General features: G+C 39.7%; 1 protein-coding gene across 1 annotated transcript in view; it reads right to left on the bottom strand.

Moving 5' to 3' along the window:
- Positions 1 to 20567, bottom strand: part of RNF144A (ring finger protein 144A) — a 48334-nt gene that overhangs the window by 5870 nt on the left and 21897 nt on the right. Inside the window, exons 3-7 of the mRNA XM_008641762.2 lie at positions 6612 to 6716; positions 6343 to 6403; positions 5123 to 5330; positions 3145 to 3292; positions 1813 to 1902 (exon numbers count right to left, since the gene is read on the bottom strand). Coding sequence (XP_008639984.1) covers positions 1813 to 1902; positions 3145 to 3292; positions 5123 to 5330; positions 6343 to 6403; positions 6612 to 6716 — 612 coding nt within the window. The remainder of the gene's footprint in view (positions 1 to 1812; positions 1903 to 3144; positions 3293 to 5122; positions 5331 to 6342; positions 6404 to 6611; positions 6717 to 20567) is intronic.

Here is a 20567-nt window from a genome sequence, read left to right as displayed (position 1 = left end):
CGCGGAACTCCGGCGGTGGGAGCGCCGGGCAGCCGCGGGAGATGGGGGCGTTTTGAGGAGCCCGAGCTGCCTTGCTCTAACGATTTTATTTCCTCCCAGCAACAATTTCTTTTTCAGCTTCAGAGGTGGGCACGTTTCATAACTCATTCTCTTTATTTTGGTGGTGCTGACAATCTGATGCAACTTCTACTAATCTTTACATTTATTTCCCAGAAACCAAAGTTCAATTCTCATCTTTAAAAAACATGAGCTGCATCTATTGCCATGCTGCTCTTTGCAGCCCAGGCTGAGTGCACTGGTCAGACAGAGCCAAGCTAGAACTTGGCAATTCAGTGCACCAGACTGACTACTCATAATTAATATAAAACATCTATTTACACCTTCCTTTCAGCCTCAATATGCCATCAAATAAATCATAAAGTTTCATTTTTTTTTGTTTTGCTAGTTTTGTTTTTTGATGTGGTTGGGGGGGGGGAGGGAGGTGTTTATTTTTAAGTCAAACTGTGTGCTATTATTTATTTACTTTTTACTTGGTTCTTTTTCTTCTGAAGAAATTGCTGCCCTACTAGGCATCAAGCCATTTTCTCTGGCCAAAACAAGTATTTTTTTAAACCCACAAAAAACAAACCAAAGACTCACCTCAATTTGCTTTGGATAAATCTAAGAAGAAATTTAACAACTTAGTCAAAGTTAACATAAGGAAACAACTGCAGTGTCGATTTGGCTTCAGTGAGTTTAGCAGAATTGTATTTTGACTAGTAGTGAATTATCACCTTTCTCAACAATGACCAGATTATCAAACATGCCGTGTATCAAACAGATCTGCACAAACTGCAATGGCTTAGAGCATATTCCAAATACCAGATTAATCACCTCATACTACAGCTTTGTCAAGTAAACTTAATGTACTCACTTCCTGAGATACCACTGGCTAATCCAAGCAAAACCCAGTCCACAGCTCAGACACCCAGCGGTGTGGGTGGAAGGAGAGGGGTGAGATCCTTCTGTATTTCAGTTTACCTGTTTATCCAGACTTGATGATTATTCTATAGACTTGGGGTTTTTGCTCACATGGAAAGACAACTGTACTTCAAGAAAAGTACCTCATCTGAAGCTAAGGTAGCTTTTTACAGGCACACAGTTAATTTAGGAAGAGATGACTCAGATATGCAGATGTCCCCGTATCTCTGAAGTGACTGTAAAGGCGGTAGATTGGACCAAGTCACACATGAGCATTTATACTGCATGCATCAAAGTGCTGCAGAGAGCTCTTTTATTACCAGCATCCCTGCTGAGTCTAGCAACACTGAATCTAGACTACAAGAGGTATTCCCACACTCTCTGCAATTGTCAGTTTGAATCTGTGTTTGAAACGACTGAAAAACCTTCAGGGTTACTTTCTATCCAGCCTACAGGAACGAGTCCGATGGAGTCCATAGCTAGTTAATGACTGTATTCAGGTTAATTCCTTTCCAGCTCTGGATCCAGAGCTAAAAATGCCTTCCAGGAAGAGCTTGCTTGAAAATAATACTGACGATGGCAACCTAATTCATCCTCCAAATTCAGTGAGAAGATATCTGGACTGGCACTGAACTTGCTCTGCAAATGTATCTTTTCTTCTCAGTGGTGTTTTGCCAAGCAGGCTCTTCTTCAGGAGAGCTAATTGTTCCACTCCAAGCTACTGCCCTCTTTTTATCTGCTATGAAAATCAGTAACCATTTGGCACAGAATTTTACCCTAAGGTGTTAAAATGAGGCGTTAAAATGACAGCAGCAGACCTGTAGAGAGAGCTTTCAAAGATCTGAGCTTTACCTGTGTCCTGTGCCAGATAACAGACGCCCTGGAGTGCCCCAGCTTGTTTCGACAAGGTCCTTTGTCATAATGTATAAGGAGAAAATCATCCTACAAAATATTGAATGAGAAGGTAGGCAATAAACAGAAGTTCTTCAAGTTACAAAATATTATATCCTGACAATTTAAACCCAGGAATCACACAGGAAGATAGAAGCAAGCAGATACAGCCACGTCCAACCTTTCCAAAGTGCTTTGTTTACAGTTAGGTGTCTTCACAAACACGTTTTTTTGGCGTGTGTTGTAGATTATAACAAATTCTTCTCCCAAAAGGTCTCAGGCTGCATATTTAAATGCTAGCATGAAGTTTAGCAAGAGAATCCAAGAAGATAAGCCAACCATTACATGTATTTTACACACATACAGAAGGAGCAAAGGAAAATCAGTACTTGTACTTCAGACTTCCCAAAGTTGGTTCCTTTACCTAGCTGAAGAACAGAAAGACAATACAGATTTTTCAGATATTATGTCCCTATCGGTCCTGTAAGCATCTCACAAACCAGCCAAGATTGCAGGCCTAGTTATAAGTGAACACTGCTTTTTTTATCTATGAGAGCATGTGAGAAGCCTGTGACTTCAGGATTGTTAGTAAAGTATTCAAATGGGACAACCACAGGATTTGAATAGTCGGAGTAGCTTTCAGGAACCTAATTTCCTTTGCTATTGTTAACAATGTTACAAAGTAAAACTGAAGACATGGAAACAGATGCTGTGTATTGTACATACTCTGATCTGTAGGCATGATAACAGGCTGATTATAAAAAAATATAAACATATGACAGCAGCAACTTATAGACCAATAAATTCCTGGTGTTGTGAGAACACTGCATTCTTTCTCCTATGTCAGATCTATTTCTTGTCCAACAGAATACAATGAATGGTAAACAAATCTGACTGCTAGTGACATACCACATATAGTTTTTTAAATTTCCTCAGACTAAAAGCATTGCTAGTCTCACACTGTAATGCCTTCAAGAAAGGCAACATTGAAAAGTCACTACTGGAAAAAAAAAGACACACCCCTCTCCATGTTAGGTGCCATGTAAAGATCATGAACAGATTCTTGTCATAAAATTTAACTATTTATTTACTGACTCAGACCAAATGCTAAGTTCATACAGGTCAGACAAGTAAAACAGAGGATACAAATCCTATCAAATTCCCAGCATCAGCTCTGGTCAGTTATGGCCAGAAGCTAGTGAGCTATTTATTTAATTGATTAAAGAGACAGCTGGATGGCAAAGCAATGAACTTTTAAGCTTCTGAGAGCCAGAGTGCATTGCATGTACTCACATCAAGAGATTCCAGACAGTACCAGCAAAAGGCATGTTTGCAATTCTTACACATCATTTGGGCACAGCCTTCATCTCGTTCAATGTAAACTTTACACTTTGGACAGCGTTTGATTGGAGCATCATCATCTTCCATTTTAAAAACTGAACTGTGGGAGAGAGTGAGAAATTAGTAAAATGTGTGGCCATGTCAGTTTAGAGAAGAATGTCTACTAAGAACTGTGCTACGAAGGCAAGCCTGCTTTTTTGTTTAAAAAAAGAGAAATTACTAGAGATTCAGGTATTCAAGTGAGTTTTATTATTCAGATATTTTGGCTACACACTACTTTTCAAACATATCTCTAGAAAAGGTATTTAATGACTACAGTGTCTACGTAAAAGTTAGGATATTTTCTTTACCATGTAAAAACCAGCTGGTTTTGTTATAGAGTGGTACTAATAGATATTGAACAGTTTTCTCCTGTAATGTATCAGATGAGCAGCAGCTAGCTCACACCTAAATGTTTTGTACATCTAGATTATTTTCCTTTTCTCCCCTTTCTTTCTCAGATGAAGAAACAATCCCATGATTGCACAAAAAACCCCAGACCACATTCCTTTGGACTAGGGCACCAGGGATAGATTACTCGTCTGTGCCTTCCTTGAGGATTCTCCCCAGGAGTTTCCTTCCAAATCAAGAACCCTAAGGTTTTGGTGCATGTCATTCTTTCATTTTCAGTTAAACTTTGTCAATAGGGTGCTAACAAGTCACTATTCATGAGTTAGGGTCAGCACTGACTCTTCTTGCACAAGTGTGCAGAACCACAGGTGTCCCCTCACATAATGGGCACAACACAGAGGAATGTTGAAACAGTGGAACAACTTTTATCTCCCTTGAGTAGCTTTCTACTGTGTGCAGGTTTTATGCTAACAACTAAAATGTACCTTAAATGACAATTCCTGCAGCTACTGCCAGTGTGAAATACAATAATGACTGATGGGGAATCAACAGTTTGCTGGAAAACAGGACTGATGATTGATTGATTGATTTGCCCAACAGCAGGATAAAAGGACACACACTAATTACTAACACTAGGGGCTACTGTACTAGAAAAAAATGCTTTGTATACATAAAATGTATATGAAACTCCAAATGCTGCTAAGAGGCACATTATGCTCCAGAATATGAAAAAACAAATTTTACTTTTACTTGGTGGAGTAAAAAAACGAAGCGTGAAATGAAAACTAAAAGCAACCAGAGCACTAAACAAAAATAGATTAAGTTTGTTACCTCGCCATGAAGTTTAGCAACCTTCAGTTCTTGTCAAGGACACACAAAAGCATGTGCAAAAGTTAGCGTATTTGATCAGGAACTCATCATGACAGCATCCTAGCTAGTCATCTGTTACAGCAAAGTGTCAAAGAAGATAAGTTATGAGTAACTAAGTCCAAGGATGGGCAGGGCTTTAATGATGCCTTGGAGTGCAATACAATCTTTGAAAAAGCCCAAACATGACGTGGAACACATGCACAATGGCCTTTCTTATTCAGTGGCTGCAGTTTGCCACCAGAGACCACTTGAAACAGAACCTAAGATCATAGGCCAAATGTGCAGCAGAGGGGATGATTGACATGGTATCCTAAAAATCACTGTCTGGCATGATGTAATCAACTCTCACATTGTCCAGGAGAGCAGCAGTAACAAGATCATCTCTCAAGAGAAGCTGATGAGCTGCCTGGATGTCATATTTTTCCCACCAGGGCAAAAGGCCAAAGGCTTAAGCAGCTCCTTTGTGCTTTGCTGGGAACGGCGGCAAAGAGTAAGGCTGCCAAGAGCTATTCAGTTTTAGAATACAGCATTTAAAGAACAGGAATGACTAAGTGAAGGAAACAGCTTTAGAACAAAACATCAGGAAAATGCTTCTTTACTATTCATAATCCGATTTGTTCAACGATTGAGTGTTTAGCTTCTAAATACTTGATTTTTTGCAGTATCTTACCTTGTTTCTCCTGGAAGAAAAGAGATTGGCATGTTCTCTTGACAGCCTTGACCTGGATGCCAATTAGATTTGCAAGCAGAGCAGAACTCAATGTCACACACTTTGCACTGCACCAGTTGAGGGTCCTGTGGGCTTGATTCCTGGAGCTGGCAAACTGCCTGGCAAGTAGAGGATGGACACCAAGTCCGGCATGGATCCAAAAGCACTTCTGCAAAGGGACATAAAAGAACCAAATTCAAAGGTGGATACAAGATCAGCCTTCCATAACAATGCATTCCAGCTGAGGTTGACTGGCACGGCATTTGAAGACACAAATTTTCAAAAGGAGCTTTTTAATTTATGCAACCTACTTTGACATAAATTTGGCCTGCTTTGCGAACAGGCACCAAACCAAAGTGAGTTTCACAAGTCTCAATTAATTGCCCACTTTCATTCACTGAACTAAACTTGTTCTGAGAATGAGATGTGTTTTTTTACAGTTGTACTTGAAGTTAAATACAGCGTATACTATGCCGTAAAACCCACCAGAAAGTGTTTTTACAATGCCTTGCCCAGAGGAACCTATTTCAAGTTGACTTCTACCCTAATGTAACCACATGATTAACAATAGCATAAGATACAGTTTCCTCCCTGTCTTGGAGGCTCCTTACACGTAAGTCATTTCATGTTTCAAAGACTACTGAAGGCAATAAATTACTGCAGTGGTTTCTAGGCTGGGTCCTGCCCTCAGTAAAACCTTACTGTAAGTTCTCTGTGGCCACACCATTCCACATCTCCATAGGCACACAGTCAGCTTATGTTCTTAACATGCTTGTATCATTACACACAGAACCACCCATTAATTCTGTACCAAATGCCATCCCAGGAGATAATGTTGGCTCTGTGAAAGAGGTCAGTATTCTTCTCCAGCCCCTACAGTACTAGTAGTCAACTTAAACAGCAAAGCTCAAAATAGAAGTCACTCCCTCCTTAGTTATTTAGGAATATAATACATAGCAATTTTCTTTCCTTAGTTTATTCCCAGAGTGCTGCAGTTCTGGGAATCATGCAGGCAAGAACAGAAGCAATTACTTTTTAGGTTTTAGGGTTTTTCTTTCTGATGACCAAGCAATTAACACACAATGCTACTTCAAGAACATATACAGAGATTCAGATTTATAGGATCACTCTGAAACAAACCCATTCTCACAGCCTTCAGTGGGTAGTGTTACACGTGTTACCTCTTTCAAACTGTAGCTTCTTATACCTTTGCATGATTTCTGATGCAACCATACACTCAATCTGTTCAAAGAAGGGAAAGAAGAAAAAAATTCTAGTTAGGAACAGTAATAATCTAAGTCCTTTTAAACAAAGAGAGACAGAGTATTTGACCTTTGAAGAATTAATTAAGATATATATTGTCAACAATGGAAGCTGTAACATAAAAAGCAAGACCTATTTAAACATCCTGTAAGGAAAATAAAACACCCTGTTTGCAGGAAAAGCATACCTCATTTTCTTGCAGATGACCTCTCTTTGGGCAGGCAGCATCTGGGCAGCTGATTGCTGTTTCTAGACCTTCTTTGATCAGAAGTTCCACATACTGTTTTAGGCACTGTAAGAGAGCCAAACACTGAGTTAACTATTCTGTGAAGGATAAATCACTCAGTATTTTAACAGCTTTAGTCTAAAAATCTGAAGAACTCAAACTTTGAAATCAAACAGGTACTACTGTGTCCCTTTTACAGCCATGAGCCACACTCATAGCTTTTGCTACAAGTAGAAAACAGGAAGTTCATTTCCCTATCAAATCATAGAATCATTTAGGTTGAAAAAGACCTCTAGGATCACTTAAACCAAAATTAACAAAATAACTCTTCATCAATTTAAAATATGCAGCAAATTAAAAAATAACAATGGGGAAAGCACAAATCGAACAGGAAGCAGAGGGGGCAAAAACAATAAAACACCTCCATGACACAATTAGATTAACCACACTCTGAAGATCATTGCCTAACTGGAAGCCACAACATAGCCTAGTAAGCAGTAATTCCCCATAGACAGACATCTGTCAAGCATACTAGAGCACAAAGGGAGTTGTGTATCTTGCCATCTGTTCCTGGAAAATAACTATTTCAACTTCATAGTTAAAGAAGTAACTTTTCCATACAAAGGAAAAATGTGAGAATTAGGACTCCCTGAAGAACTACAGTTTCCATGGGGACCAAATAATAAATATTGGTAATACTAATACTTTTCTCCCCTAGCAACCACAGCATTTTACCCAACTCATAACTGAAAATGTAGTCTCTAACACAGCAGTGCACCACGCGGCTGTCAACAAAACAGAGAAGAAAAGTGGGTATTTTTGACCAAGGGCAAATTAAGATCAAACCTTGTTATTCTTGAAGAGCAACAACCCCCCTCCACCTCCATCCTTCCTACATCAAGCTGAGAGCTAATGCATAGGCATCTATTGGGAAGGCAAGGGAGTGATGAAGAGACCCAGCTCTCTGCTGATACCATCCAACTTCTACCTGCCCAACGCTACACAGAAAGAGCAAACGAGGGTCTGCTTCCCAGTGGATGGGGCACCCTGTGATGTTTTCATTCTGCTTGTGAGCTCAGCTGGCATTAGCGAACTGCAGACAATTACAGAACGAGGTCCTTAACTCTCTCCTAGCAGATGTGTGAATAAAGAGTGAGGCTAGACCAACAGCAGAGAGAAATGAAACCAGCTCTGCATACAGCTGTGTGGGAGGCAAGAAGGATTACACACTCTGCAGCAAACTGGCAAAACAAGGATTTTAGTTACCATTTCCAGACATCTGAAAAAGGTATGCAGCTGCTGACTCACCACCAGCCTGGAAGGGAACGAGCTGCATTGACCTTGCCAAGGCTGGTATGCCTAACTTCAGGTCAGAGCACAAAACTGCTTCTCCCAAACTGCTTCTGCCTTCAGCCTGCGCAATCAAACAGCCCGTCAACAAGCACCTTCCAGCCTAACCCTCAGGCATGTGGCTTATAGCTGTTAAAAGTTCAGACTTCAAAACTCTTCTCTTTCTCTTCTGCCTCTTGATTTGTCTATTCAGCTCCTTTCAGACACCTCTATTAACAAATTATTCTAAATTTTACCTCTTGCAGCTTGATTGCAGCAAAGATGTTACTTCCTGCCCACACAATCTCTGTTGCTCTGGTCCACAGCATTTCTGGTGGCAACTTGCCACCACCTTGATAGCACAACAAATCATTTCTGTTAGAGCCCCCTTTCCCTGTGTCTACCATGCATTAGAGAAAGCAGGTCAATTTTTTGGGAAAGAAAAACAGAGATCAGATAACTGATATTTATAAAACTTTTAATTGTGCAAAGAAATCCATGCATGACAGACTACATGTAATCTTTGTCTTCCTCAGCAGGGATTTAATGAGGCAACTGTTCACTTAGAAGATGTTTGACTTGCAGAAGGTTTCCAAGCCTTCATTTGGAGCTCTGCAGGGTGGGTGGTGGAACACTTCAAGAGAGTCAGTACTAGCAACCAACAGGCTGCGCTCTGCAAGACCCAGGCCCTAGGTTGCGTACCTTGGCAAGCTGTGATTTCAGCTGTAGTGAGGTCATTAGTACTCCTATAATGACACTGCTGGCTCTTCCCTTTCCTCTCCATTTGCGGATGCAAAGTGTGGATTAAAATGAAAATGCATACATTTTTAATGCCAGCACTTAGCACTTATAGAAAGTACTTTTCAAGCTGAATGAGCTTTGCTATCATTAATCATTAATGTGGCTAATTCTCCTCCTCAACCTGTTTAGGACTATTGCCAAAGCCTATTTGATTTGCTTCCCTTTCCTCTCATTTTCCAAGAAACAACACAGTTCATCCCTGTCATGAGCAGTGTCCATGGCCTTTCCCTTCCCTTGATGGGGCATTGGCCCCTGCCTTCTCAAAATCAGCACAACCAAGTGCATTTCTCATGCTTCACCTTCTGACAAATGCCTCAAGGCTACGGAATACTGCTGGAAAATAGGCAGAGGATAAAACACATATCAACTCAAGGCTCCCCTGAGAATTCTTGGGTGGAGAAAGAGTAACCCAGAGCGGTTGTGAGGGAATTTGATGCACAGGGTACCTGTGGCTTCTCTTGAGAGCGGACACAAAATGCGCAACTTGTATCAGACAGGCTACAGTACCAGAAATGCAGCAGAATGCAAGCAAAACAACAAAGTAGGATTAGGTATTCAATCATATACTATGAAAAATTCATTGTAAAACAATTACAAAAATATGACAGATTTTTGCTAATTTTCTATGCAACTTGACCCAATGCTGGAAGAAGTTCATACTCCTTCCATTAAGGCAATAAAGTACTGTATAGCACAAACAAAAAATGTGGGAGTGCAAGTCACCCAAAACAAATTCAAAATGAACTGTATTATGTAACTTTTCTCAGAGAAAAACAGGAACCAAAATTAGATACCTAAGGGCTGAGATTGGAGTAAGGTCACTGATCCGTGTAAAACGAATATGCTGAGGAATGTATTTATTATTCCTCTAATGGACGTGTGTCAGAAGAGACCAGTTAGCTCCCCTGAGCACTACTCCTGTATGGTTCCCCGTGCATACATACTCCTTGTGCATCCCTGCTCTGTCCTCTTTCCATCACTGTTGTCCTTTCTGATGTGTGGATAACTTTTTCTGTCACATGGTAATCCATAAATCCTACTGGCCATTTGCTGTCCCCATGACAAAGTGCAGGAGCACATCCACTTTGAGGAGTTTTAGCCCAGATCCATTCCTCCACAAAGATCAACTGAGAGCCCAATTCAGCAGCAGTTTTACTATAAGCTGCCTATATAAATTGGGAACACTTTTTTTTTCTGTTGCCTCAGAGACAGATGACTAATAAAGGAATGATTTCCTTTCTGAAGCTGCCAAGCACAGTGTAGTATTTAAAGCTTCGCAAGATGTGTTGTACTTCTAACTTTTATACATCAAGGATTGTGCCACTCAGAAAGGTACATGTAGTGACCACTGATGTGCCATGGCTTTAGAGCTGCATATCTTTTTGTCTAACATTATAAAGATCAACGTACCTATATAGGAATCAAAATGCTTATTTTTTTCCTAATTTCCAAACCATAACACATAATCTTGCTTTGCTGCATTTAGCTCTAACAAATCTGCACAGGCCACAGCAAAGTTTATATATAAAGAATTAAAATTTTTTGCTTTCCCTTTTCTTTTAGAAGAATTTCAGGAACAATCACGCTTACTTCTGATGTTGGTGCTTTGATTTATTTCTCCTGACATCAAACCCCAAATAAACCCCACCATAATTCCAAAAAAGGAATCTCGACTTTCATTGTTTACATGGGAGGCAACACTAATCTACCATCTGCTTTGACAGAAAAAATGTGTTCATTTGGTGCCTGAGGTCATTTTAAAATACGAAATGCACATAATTAAAAACATTTCGATGGTTTGGGAAAGTTATAACCAATTTACTTTTAAGAACATGTTATTGCTGCTATTGCAGCAAACAAGGAATGGTTTTTCAAGATGTCACCTTTTATTTGAGAGTTAGGCAGACAAAAAGATTATCCTGCACTATTTTCTTAACAGCTGATAGGTGGAATTTGTCAAAATGGAGACTTCTGAGTATACTAATGCTGCAGATGCAAATGCCAAATCATATGGGAAATTTTAAATCAGTCCAGGGATTTGGAAAGGCCAAAAACACATGACAAGAGTCAAGTGTATCTTCACCTATCACTTGATTTATTTCTTAAAACTTCAAATATATTTTAGTGTGGGCACTAGGCCACAGTCATCAGATCCAAATGAATTGTGCACTACATGCAGAATCGTCACATGCTGGTACTGGAAAACAATTTTTAAAAAACCAAACACATGCACTGGTAAAACTGAAAGGGGAAAAAAATAAAAATAAGAAATCTACATTAATCAAGTTCTAAAAAAGAAAGGGAATTGGGTTTTTACAATGCATTTAGTAACAATAAATATTAAAAGTAGGCAAAGGCAGTTGCTATTGTGCACAAACATTAACCTTGGAAATAACCCTACACTTCAGGCAGACAATCACTAAGAGTTTACATTGCATTTCAGAAACACAAGAAAGGGCTGACATGCTTTTTCAATGAGGGTGATTTTTTAAAGCTCAAGCTGAAAATGTTTTCAAATAGGATGATTATTAACATGTGGACTAAATTGCCAGTCTCAAATTCTGTATCATCTGCAAACCAGGGTTAGATGAACATCTAAAAATATACATGCGTAAATACACATACATATAATTACATAAACTTGCATTCAACCACATGAAGACTCAGGAAACACTGGATGGTATTTTGTGATCCACTTTACAAGTGACATCAGGGTAGATGCACGCAAAGATCCCTTTGGGCCCTACATTCTAGGAAAGAATATGAAGAATATGAAAGGATATTGAGTGAGAAGAATTTATTTTGCAGTGTCTTGTAGCTACAAATGTACAGTTTGGTCTATGGGTCGCTTTTATGCTAATAGGATACTAAGCTAAAGCTCAAAATTCATGTGATGGGGGTACAGAGATGACAAAAACTACTACTGCATCAACTACTTTTTCAAGTATTTTGTAGCATTTTTATGCTACGCATACAAGGAATTTTTCTTTACATTGCTTTGAAATGACTACAAAGAAGGTGATATCTTTTCCTTCCATAAGACAGTGCAATACCATGGTTATTATACTGCTCTGTGCTAATTCCCCTAAGCCAATTCTGCAGTCAGTCTGGTGAATAGGTATTTATACTGGTAGACACATTGCCTGTCAATCTTTTGGGTAATGTGATGTAATGTGCTATTTTAACTTCAAATTATAACACTACAGTGATGCAGTGTGCAATACTCACTGGGGCAAGGGGAGACAGTGTGTGTGAGAGTGAGTGAATTTCTTCCACAACAAAAAAACCTGAGTGTCTATGTCTCAGGCGAAGGCTAATACTCTTGGAATAATAGCTCCCATCCCTTTTGTCCAAATAGCAAATTCACTCTGGTAGAGAGCTTTTACCTGAATGTCATTTTGTAGAAATATTTTCCATTTAGAAAAACCTGAACAATTCCAAGAAGAAAAACTCCCCTAAAATAAGCAGCCTACGTCTCAGGTGCTCTCTGAAGAGGGAAGAATGATATAAGGCTAGGGTCTTTGCTACTCCTGAAAAAGAGATTCTTGTAGCCATATATAACTATCATATGCTACCTTTTTAAATATTTTGGTGATACTTCTAAAAGCAACAGGAATGCTCATCTGGTAACAGGACAAATCACAGAATCATAGCATGGCCTGGGTTGGGACAGACCTTAAACGTCTAGTTCCAACCCTTTTGCCATAGGCAGGGACACTTTCTACTAGCCCAGAGCTCAGAGCTCTATCCAAACTGGCCCTGAACACTTCCAGGGATGGGGCATTCACAACTTCTCTGGGTAACCTGTCCAGCACCTCGCCACCATCATCGTAAAGAATTCCATACTAGTATCTAATTCTACTCTTTTCCAGTGTGAAGCCATTCCCACTTGTCCAGTCACTACATGCCTTTATAAAAAGTCCCTCCAATTTTCTTGTATGGCCTCCTAGTTGGACTCCCTTTAGCAAACCCCATTATAAGGTTACCTGGCCCTGCCCTCCCTTTAATCCTGACCCACAAGCTCTTGGTCGGTTCCTTATCCATCCTGAAGTACAGCTCCACACCCTCCAGCTGGTTACTGACATACAGGGTGACACCTCCATTTCTTCTGCCTGTCCTTCCTAAAGAGCCTGTATCCTTCCATTCCAACATTCCAGTCACAGGAGCCATATTATTTTAAACTTAGTTTTTCACAGAAAAAGAAAACTACTTTCTGAGAAATTTCCATGGTATACTTACAGCACACAAGAAAACAAGTGTGAGAAAAGAAAAAGAATGGGAAGTTCCTCAGAGAGCTTTTAAGCTTCTTTCGAATTTACTACGTGGCCTTTTTGTGTTTAGTTATAAACCTGCCTCAAATCTATAGCTGCTTAATAACAGGCTCAACCTGGAACAACTCTTGCATTGCTGCTCCAGTGTGCCCAATTCTCTACAGTAGATCTACAACCTAGCTTTTTAATATCACCCTAATCCTACTTAGTTGACAAGTGACTTACTGGAAAATACCTATGCACACTTAATCACAGAGATCTGTTTGAGGCATATGCGTGACTGTGGGAGGGATTTTTTTTCTTTACTAGATAAACTGTCAGCTATACTGACCAAATCCACAAGCACAAGCTATACTTAACGTCACAAACCACCTCGATTGGAGACAGATGTACATTAGAAGTGTTTACTTTGAACTTAAATAATTTCCACTTCTATAGACACTTTTTCACAAAAAATTACCAACTTGCAAAGAAATCCTCACTATTACAACTCAAATTTTTATAAACCCTAATTTATCATCTTAAGAATAAATCACAGGAAGAAAAAATCCACTTATCTTGACATGCAGTACTTCAAATCTGAAAGCAATAACAGAGAACTCTTACATGTTTAGCCTTTATATCCTTGGTTTTGTTACAGAGACAGAAATTCTGCAACACAAGCATTATCAACCCTTGACTCCAAGACAAGCATGTGCAAGGCACTCCAGAGCTCTGCTGCAGGGAAATATCCAGAGCCTCATGCTGTGAACAAGAACATACACACCGAGAGACTCTGGTCAGGACCAGAGATAGGTAACATCACAGCTGATACATGTTTTCCCCAAAGTGGCAAGCAACTTGGAAGACCTCTGAGAGGTTTCCTGCCTCTACCTTCCCGATACTTGGCCTCTTTTTAAAGACATTTTTTTGTTTGAAATTGCCAAGGGTAAATGCCTCTTTCTCCCATCATGCTGCCAATGATTAAAGACTCTGTCAGCTGTGCTGTAGCCCTTTCATAGACTATATTGACAATCTAAATGCCATCACATCATCTTGCCTGTGATGATGGCCAAACAGGATGATGGCTGGGAAAGATAAACACAACCCATGTGCTTCCATGTTTGAGGACAAACCATCCGAGCATTCTTTCCTGAGCTGTAAAAATTATTCTTGTCCAAGAGTCCCTGCTCTCCCAGCCCCTGGAAGAATCTTCGTATGGGGACTGACTGCATCTTGGCAGGAACACACTCACCCATTGCAAATGCTGCTGTGGTTAGTGCAATGAGGGTTGTTGATTCATCCTGTGGACAGCACAGCAGACATTGCTGCTTTGGTTCTACCTCTGTCTAAACTCCTTCTGACAGTAAACCCAAGTATCACAGCAGTCTCCGGTACACACTACTTAATCAATGCAAACAACAACCCGCAGACAAGATGTTCATATTAGGGATGAGGTACATCACCTCCTAACGCTCCACCATAAGACTGCCAGTTTGAGTACAGGGAACAGCACCATCAGGCCCATCAGTCAACAAATGATGGAAGTAAGGCAAGAAGAAATGCATGTACTATCAAGAATGCAGAAAGAGGAGGCCTGATGTTTACTTCAGCTTGAGAAATATCAGGACATGGCAAATATCCTTGGAGACACAGCAAGGCTGCAGAAACCACAAGCAGGACCAAGCAACCAGAACTAAATGCACTGGAAAAACAAGTGCCTTATTCCAGCTGAGTATCGAGTATCGAGAAAGAGAAGGCAACACAGACTTAGAGCTGCCTAGCCTTTGAAAGGTGGGATAGTTTTTTTTATATACACACTTATTCATGGCTGTGTACTGTAAGATTTATAGAAGTTGAACAATTTTTCTTCAGAGAAATCAATCATATCAGTAGACAGCAGAAATTGGCCAAATAAGACAAGCATAATACCTTGTGATGTGGGCATATCTTCATCTTTGAGTAGGTATTCCAAGTGGATGTACATGTAAACTGTTTTCATTATGGATTTTTATCCCTCCATTACCTTGCATAAAATTTTTGTTCTCAGCTATTCAGGGCTGCAATTGGTAAAAACCCACTGAATAAACTTTAGGAAAATAAATTTATTTTCAAATGTCAACATACGTGGGATGAAACAAATATTCAGAAGGCAAAAACACCACACAAAAAAACCAGTCTTTCTTTATATGTTTGAGAAAAGTTTATTCTATTTCCGAACAGAAATAGCAATTCTGAGTGGGAAGAAAATACACCTGCAGCAAACAAAGGGCCTTCCCTTTTCACATGCAAAACCCTATGCAAACAACAATGAACTAGTTTTCCCAACACCCTGATGAAGACAGATAACATTAACTTAATTTAGTGACAGCACACAGGAGAGGAAAGCTGAAGGCTCTGGATTAAGTTTAGTTTTTACCCAGGGTTCTGTGGTTCCTGCCTATTAAATCAGGGAGTTCTATCATCCCAGCACCTGCACGACAAGTGAGAACCCAGCCAGCCATGTGAACTGCTATGCAAACACACAGTGACCTCGAACCATGAAGCCTCTACTGACACATCACGTGTCAAGGTCAGTATCAGTTCTGTGCTACGGCTGGGGTGTGTGAGCTCAAGCAGCGAGCTCTAAGCTTTGCTGGTGGGAAACAGGGAAACACTACAGCTGCTAAGAAGGACCTTGAACTCTATAAAACCTCACAAGCCATTAGGGTTTCCCCCTCCCTCCTGTCTCCAAGCAAGTAGGGCATCTCCTTTGATAGAGGTGAGGAACAGCCTGGCATCAGCACGGTCCTGCCCTGCTCAGGTAAGCTTCTCTTGGCAAGCAGAAACAAACTGCACAGGATCAGGAAGGCAGCCAAGCCCACCTGTTTCCATCCACACTGCTCTTGGTGTCTGCCTTGCCTTGGGGGAAGGAGAGGCTGAGGAGGCACTCTGCCTCATATGGAGTGAGGGATAACACTAAGGAAATCACATTTTTTCCTGTCCTTCAACTCAGAGAAGCTCCATGTGCTTCCAGTCAAGCATGACAATAAGAAAAAAAAGGGATGCCTGATATCACTTATAGGCAGGATAATATTTGCTTTACTGATCTTCAGCCTATAAGGAAGCACAAATAGGGGAATGATTAGAGTATAAACAGTCATGATTAGGCAAATTCAGTAATCCTGTTTAAAAACGGCTAGTGATAGCAGGAGTTTGTCACTATCCTGCTTGTCAAGCTACTTGAGATAGAATACAACAAACTTAGAGGGACACCTAAAGGTCCAGGTAAGATTAACCAGCTGGCTCAAGGGCTTAAGGTTAGAGCTTAGGGGCAAGATGAGTATGAGTATCTACTAAGCACTGTTAGCTTCAAACACCAAAGTTGATCCACATGTGTGTATCTGGCCAAAAAGAAAGCACAAACAAGCAGCAGAAGGCAGGTCTTAACATTAGTTTTGTCATTTTCTAACTGTAGGTGGCCCTCTCACATATCTGACTACAGTTTCTCCTTCTATCAGTAAGAAGGAAGACTACAGAGGAGTAATCAAAATTTTTCCATCAAAGACAAGTTTTCTGTCATGCTTCATATTTCTTCAAGACATTTGCTTGCTTGGACTACCTACTTGGCAGATTTTAGTTTTAAATTTGAGAAAAGTAAGCAGTGAATCCGCTGGTACCAGAATGATCAGTACTGCATAACATCTGAAGGGAACTGAACAACCTAATGTGAGGTCAAAAGGAGCTTAGCCTGTCTTGAGCAATAGTGGCATCACTGTACTTGCAACACATTGACACATCTGTGTGTTATATATATATATATAAATTATACAGTATTTATGTACACAGATGTACATGTAAATCCTGAACCAGAACAAATTCAAGCAACTAACTGCTTGACTTCCATGCAAGAATATCAACTGGAAAAAAGCTGTTGTAACTTCAACACACATACAATTGGTAACACATCAAAGGAACATTGTCTTTTAAGACACGTGAGAATTTCATCATAGATTACAAAATAATCAGAATTTCAGACAGGAATTGGATAAAATTGCTCCCTGCTTATGTCCCATGATCCCCTTAAAAAAACCAAGGCTAAGTAAGTAGTAAGTGAAAAAATTTAGTGCAGCAAATAATGCCAAAAAAAAAAAATTAAAAAAATGGTGTTCTCTGCTTTACTTTCCTTTTCCTTCTCTAAATGTAAAGCTTTCTGAAGAAAAAAATGCAAAATCAATTACTTCTTCTGAGGCAAGCAACTCCTAAGTGACTATCTAAAAATTTAAGATTACTAGCTATGTACTGTGTGCTATTTAAGTGGGGAAAAATAATTTAATGAAATTATATTTAGGCATTTTGGTCCAAAAATTACACAAGCACGCTTAGGATTGGTCCTATTGTTAACATGATTGTAAAAAGAGAGATACTGGTTTGTCCCTTGATACTACTCAGGAAAACAAACAAAAAGCTAACAGCAGGTATCTTGTTTTCCTCTCTGCTCTTTAGACTTTTGTTCCTCTGGTACCTCAAGCAATCCAAGAACAGATTTGCTTGAGGTACCAGAGAAAATACATTCTTATAACATTCCTAATGGATGAGATATACAAAACTTGAGCCCACAGCATTTCCTGGGCATTAATGATCATAATGATAAAAACAATAATGGAGTATTGTACTAACTGGCAAAATAATACTATGGGAAATTGTAGTGCCTATGCCTTATCAGCAGAGGAGTGGCAGTCTGCTCTATTTAATCCATGCACAGCTCTGCCAGAAAGCAAATGGAAACAGTGTCCCCATTCTATCTTTCTGAATAGCAATGCTGAACCACTGTACAAGTGTCAGGAAGAGACAATCCTTCATGGAATCTTTACTACAGCACTTCTATGATTATAAAGGGTGAAGACTTGCAGACAAAAATATAGGATTGAGAGACCAGTATATTGATCCAAATACTGCCAACATACCGGTAGTACTGCACTTGAAAGGTCTCTTTGTAATACATACTCATGTTGTTTCAGCTTGCTGTGATTTAGACAGAAGGGCTAGAGCTAGTGGTAAAAGCTGTAGCAAAAGTAGTATTCACATTTGTATGGACATCCCTTTTTCTTTTTTTGCTTATATTCCTGGAAAGGTGATCAGTTATGTCTGTTCATTTACAAAATGGAAGCCAGAACAGAATTACACAGTGGTCAAACAATAACAAAGCAGAGAAGAACTGGGTCTACTGTACATAACTCCATGCAAAATCTTGAGTCAAAAGGATACTCCTTTTTCTTGTTGATTTCAAACAACTTTAATTTGGCCATTTACAAAGCACAGTTCATATGCTGTGTCCCTGGTGTTTCTGGAAATTGTCGCTGGAGGAACACCAGTGGAGGATTCTGCGTACAGCTGTCACACTCTTCCTTAACAACTGTCAATAGGCGAAACAATCTTGCCAGACTCATGGGAGTATTTTCCTCAGCAATTTATCAACCTTCAGGCTGGCCAAAAGATAGAGATGATGGCCTTGGGTTTCAGATGAAGGCCTGGGCTGTAACAGGTTTACAGCTATTGCCTCTTGCATTTACTGGGATTGATTCTTAATACTGCCCTCACCATCATCAAAGAAAGTAAGGGTAGTATTTTCTGTTAATTCACAGGAAAGCTTGAAGATAGATAATTTTTTCAGGGCGCTCATATGTCACCGTAGTAAAGCTTCTAAGTGGCAAACAAGAGGCAGATGAACTACTACTAATTTCTTTAAACAGGATAAAGTTGAAAGAACTATTCAAGACAATCAAATACAAGTAGTAAAAGTGGCTGATGATTCCACCTGAAGACAGTTCAAAACACAAATTCCATGTCACCAGTCAGATTACTATGTCAGCTGCTAAGAACAGGTTATCGGTAAAGGTTACAGATCTGGTGTCTGTAACTGGTTGTATCTTTCAAAACAGCAGGAAGAGTCAGCAACCACATCCTACCAAGAAGCAGAAGATCAGGGACAGCAGTAAACATCAGAAGGAACAAAGCGAACATGAAAAAAAGTGTATTTGGTAACACAGTCTTTCTGCTGCCATGGAAATGTTACTGAAAACTGGCATTTAAATATTCTCTGCATTCAAGCAACAGGGAGAAACAACACTCAGCTGTAAGTACTAGAACACTAGAGAACAGTTTTCATGAAGTCTATTATTTTATATGCTTTTGCATGCTTGAGCAAACACTTTTTTCACAGTTGATCCACCTTGTTCCATTGGCTGCCTCCTATCTTCAATAACCACCAGGAAAAATAAAATCTGCTATTAAAAAATGGTAGTATTTCCATGAAGAAAAATAAAATAAACTAACTAAAATCCTTGATCTTAAATACTAAAAACACATACCCAGAAAACTTTGCTGGAAATGACTTTCAAATTAAAAAAAAAGTCACCCAAACCCATGTCCAAGTCTGTAATACCATATCATAAACCCTTGGGAAATTGAAGTCTGAGCATCATGTATTCCAGAAGTTATAGTCTTACTGATAATACTCCAATTTTTCCTCTGCTTTGCAAAATTAAACGAACTAAAATTTTAATTTAAATTCAGTATTAGGGATGAAAACTTACTAGTAGTTTCCTCTGTTCCTAAATTAACAATATCCATTAACTGTGATGATGATGTTCTTTGTCAAATACTATACTTATGCTCCGCAGTGTCTTGTACTTAACTGACAAGATTCTTGTTATTCCAGGTAAGCATTTGTACAATACAGTAATGTGAACCTGTTATGTGACTAATTATGATATAGCGAAATTAGAATCTGTAATACATTAAATACTTTTCTAGTTACAAGCATGTGCATGGCTATGCTGAGTACTTTTAAAAGGCATTTAAAGAACAATGCAATCATCAGGCACTGTCAACATGGGATTATAAAAAGAAAGTCTGTTTAACTAGTTTCATAACCTTCTATGACAAGGTCACCCACCCTGAACTAAGAATTAGGCAGTGGATGTACATCCTCTGTATTTTAGTACAACTTTTGTTACTGACGCTCTCAGCATTCTTCTGCATGAGCTGTCCAGCTGTGAGATGAACTCTGAGTGAAAAACTGGGCTCCAAGGGTTGTAGCGAATGGGACTACATTTATCTGGCAACCAGCCACCAGCACTGTTCCTCAGAGCTCAGTTCTAATGTCAGTTGTGTTCAATACGTTTATCAACTTTTTGGACGCAAGAGATGAATGCACCATTAGCAAGTCTGATGATGATATGAAACTGGGAACTGCTGCTGATTCTTTTGAGGGACAAGATGCCTTGCAGAGGGATCTAGATGAATTGGAGCAGGGAAATGATTAAATCTAACAAGTTGAATTGCCAGATTCTGTACCTGGCATTGAGTAACACCAGGCACAAGTATGAATTAGGAGAGGAGTGCCTCGAGAGCAGTCCAGCAGACAAGGATCTGGGGGTGTTGGGGTGACCCAGCCCCCTGCAGGGCTGGGGCAGCGAGATGCCAGTCAATCCCAGCCCCTCCCCTGGATGGAGTTTCCCGAAGAGGCAGACTCAGAGGGTGGGTCGAGGGGCGG

The sequence above is a fragment of the Corvus brachyrhynchos genome, unplaced genomic scaffold (assembly GCF_000691975.1).
Source record: "Corvus brachyrhynchos isolate BGI_N302 unplaced genomic scaffold, ASM69197v1 scaffold116, whole genome shotgun sequence".
In the NCBI taxonomy this organism is placed as follows: Eukaryota; Metazoa; Chordata; class Aves; order Passeriformes; family Corvidae; genus Corvus; species Corvus brachyrhynchos.
This window is presented reverse-complemented; position numbering and strand designations above follow the sequence as displayed.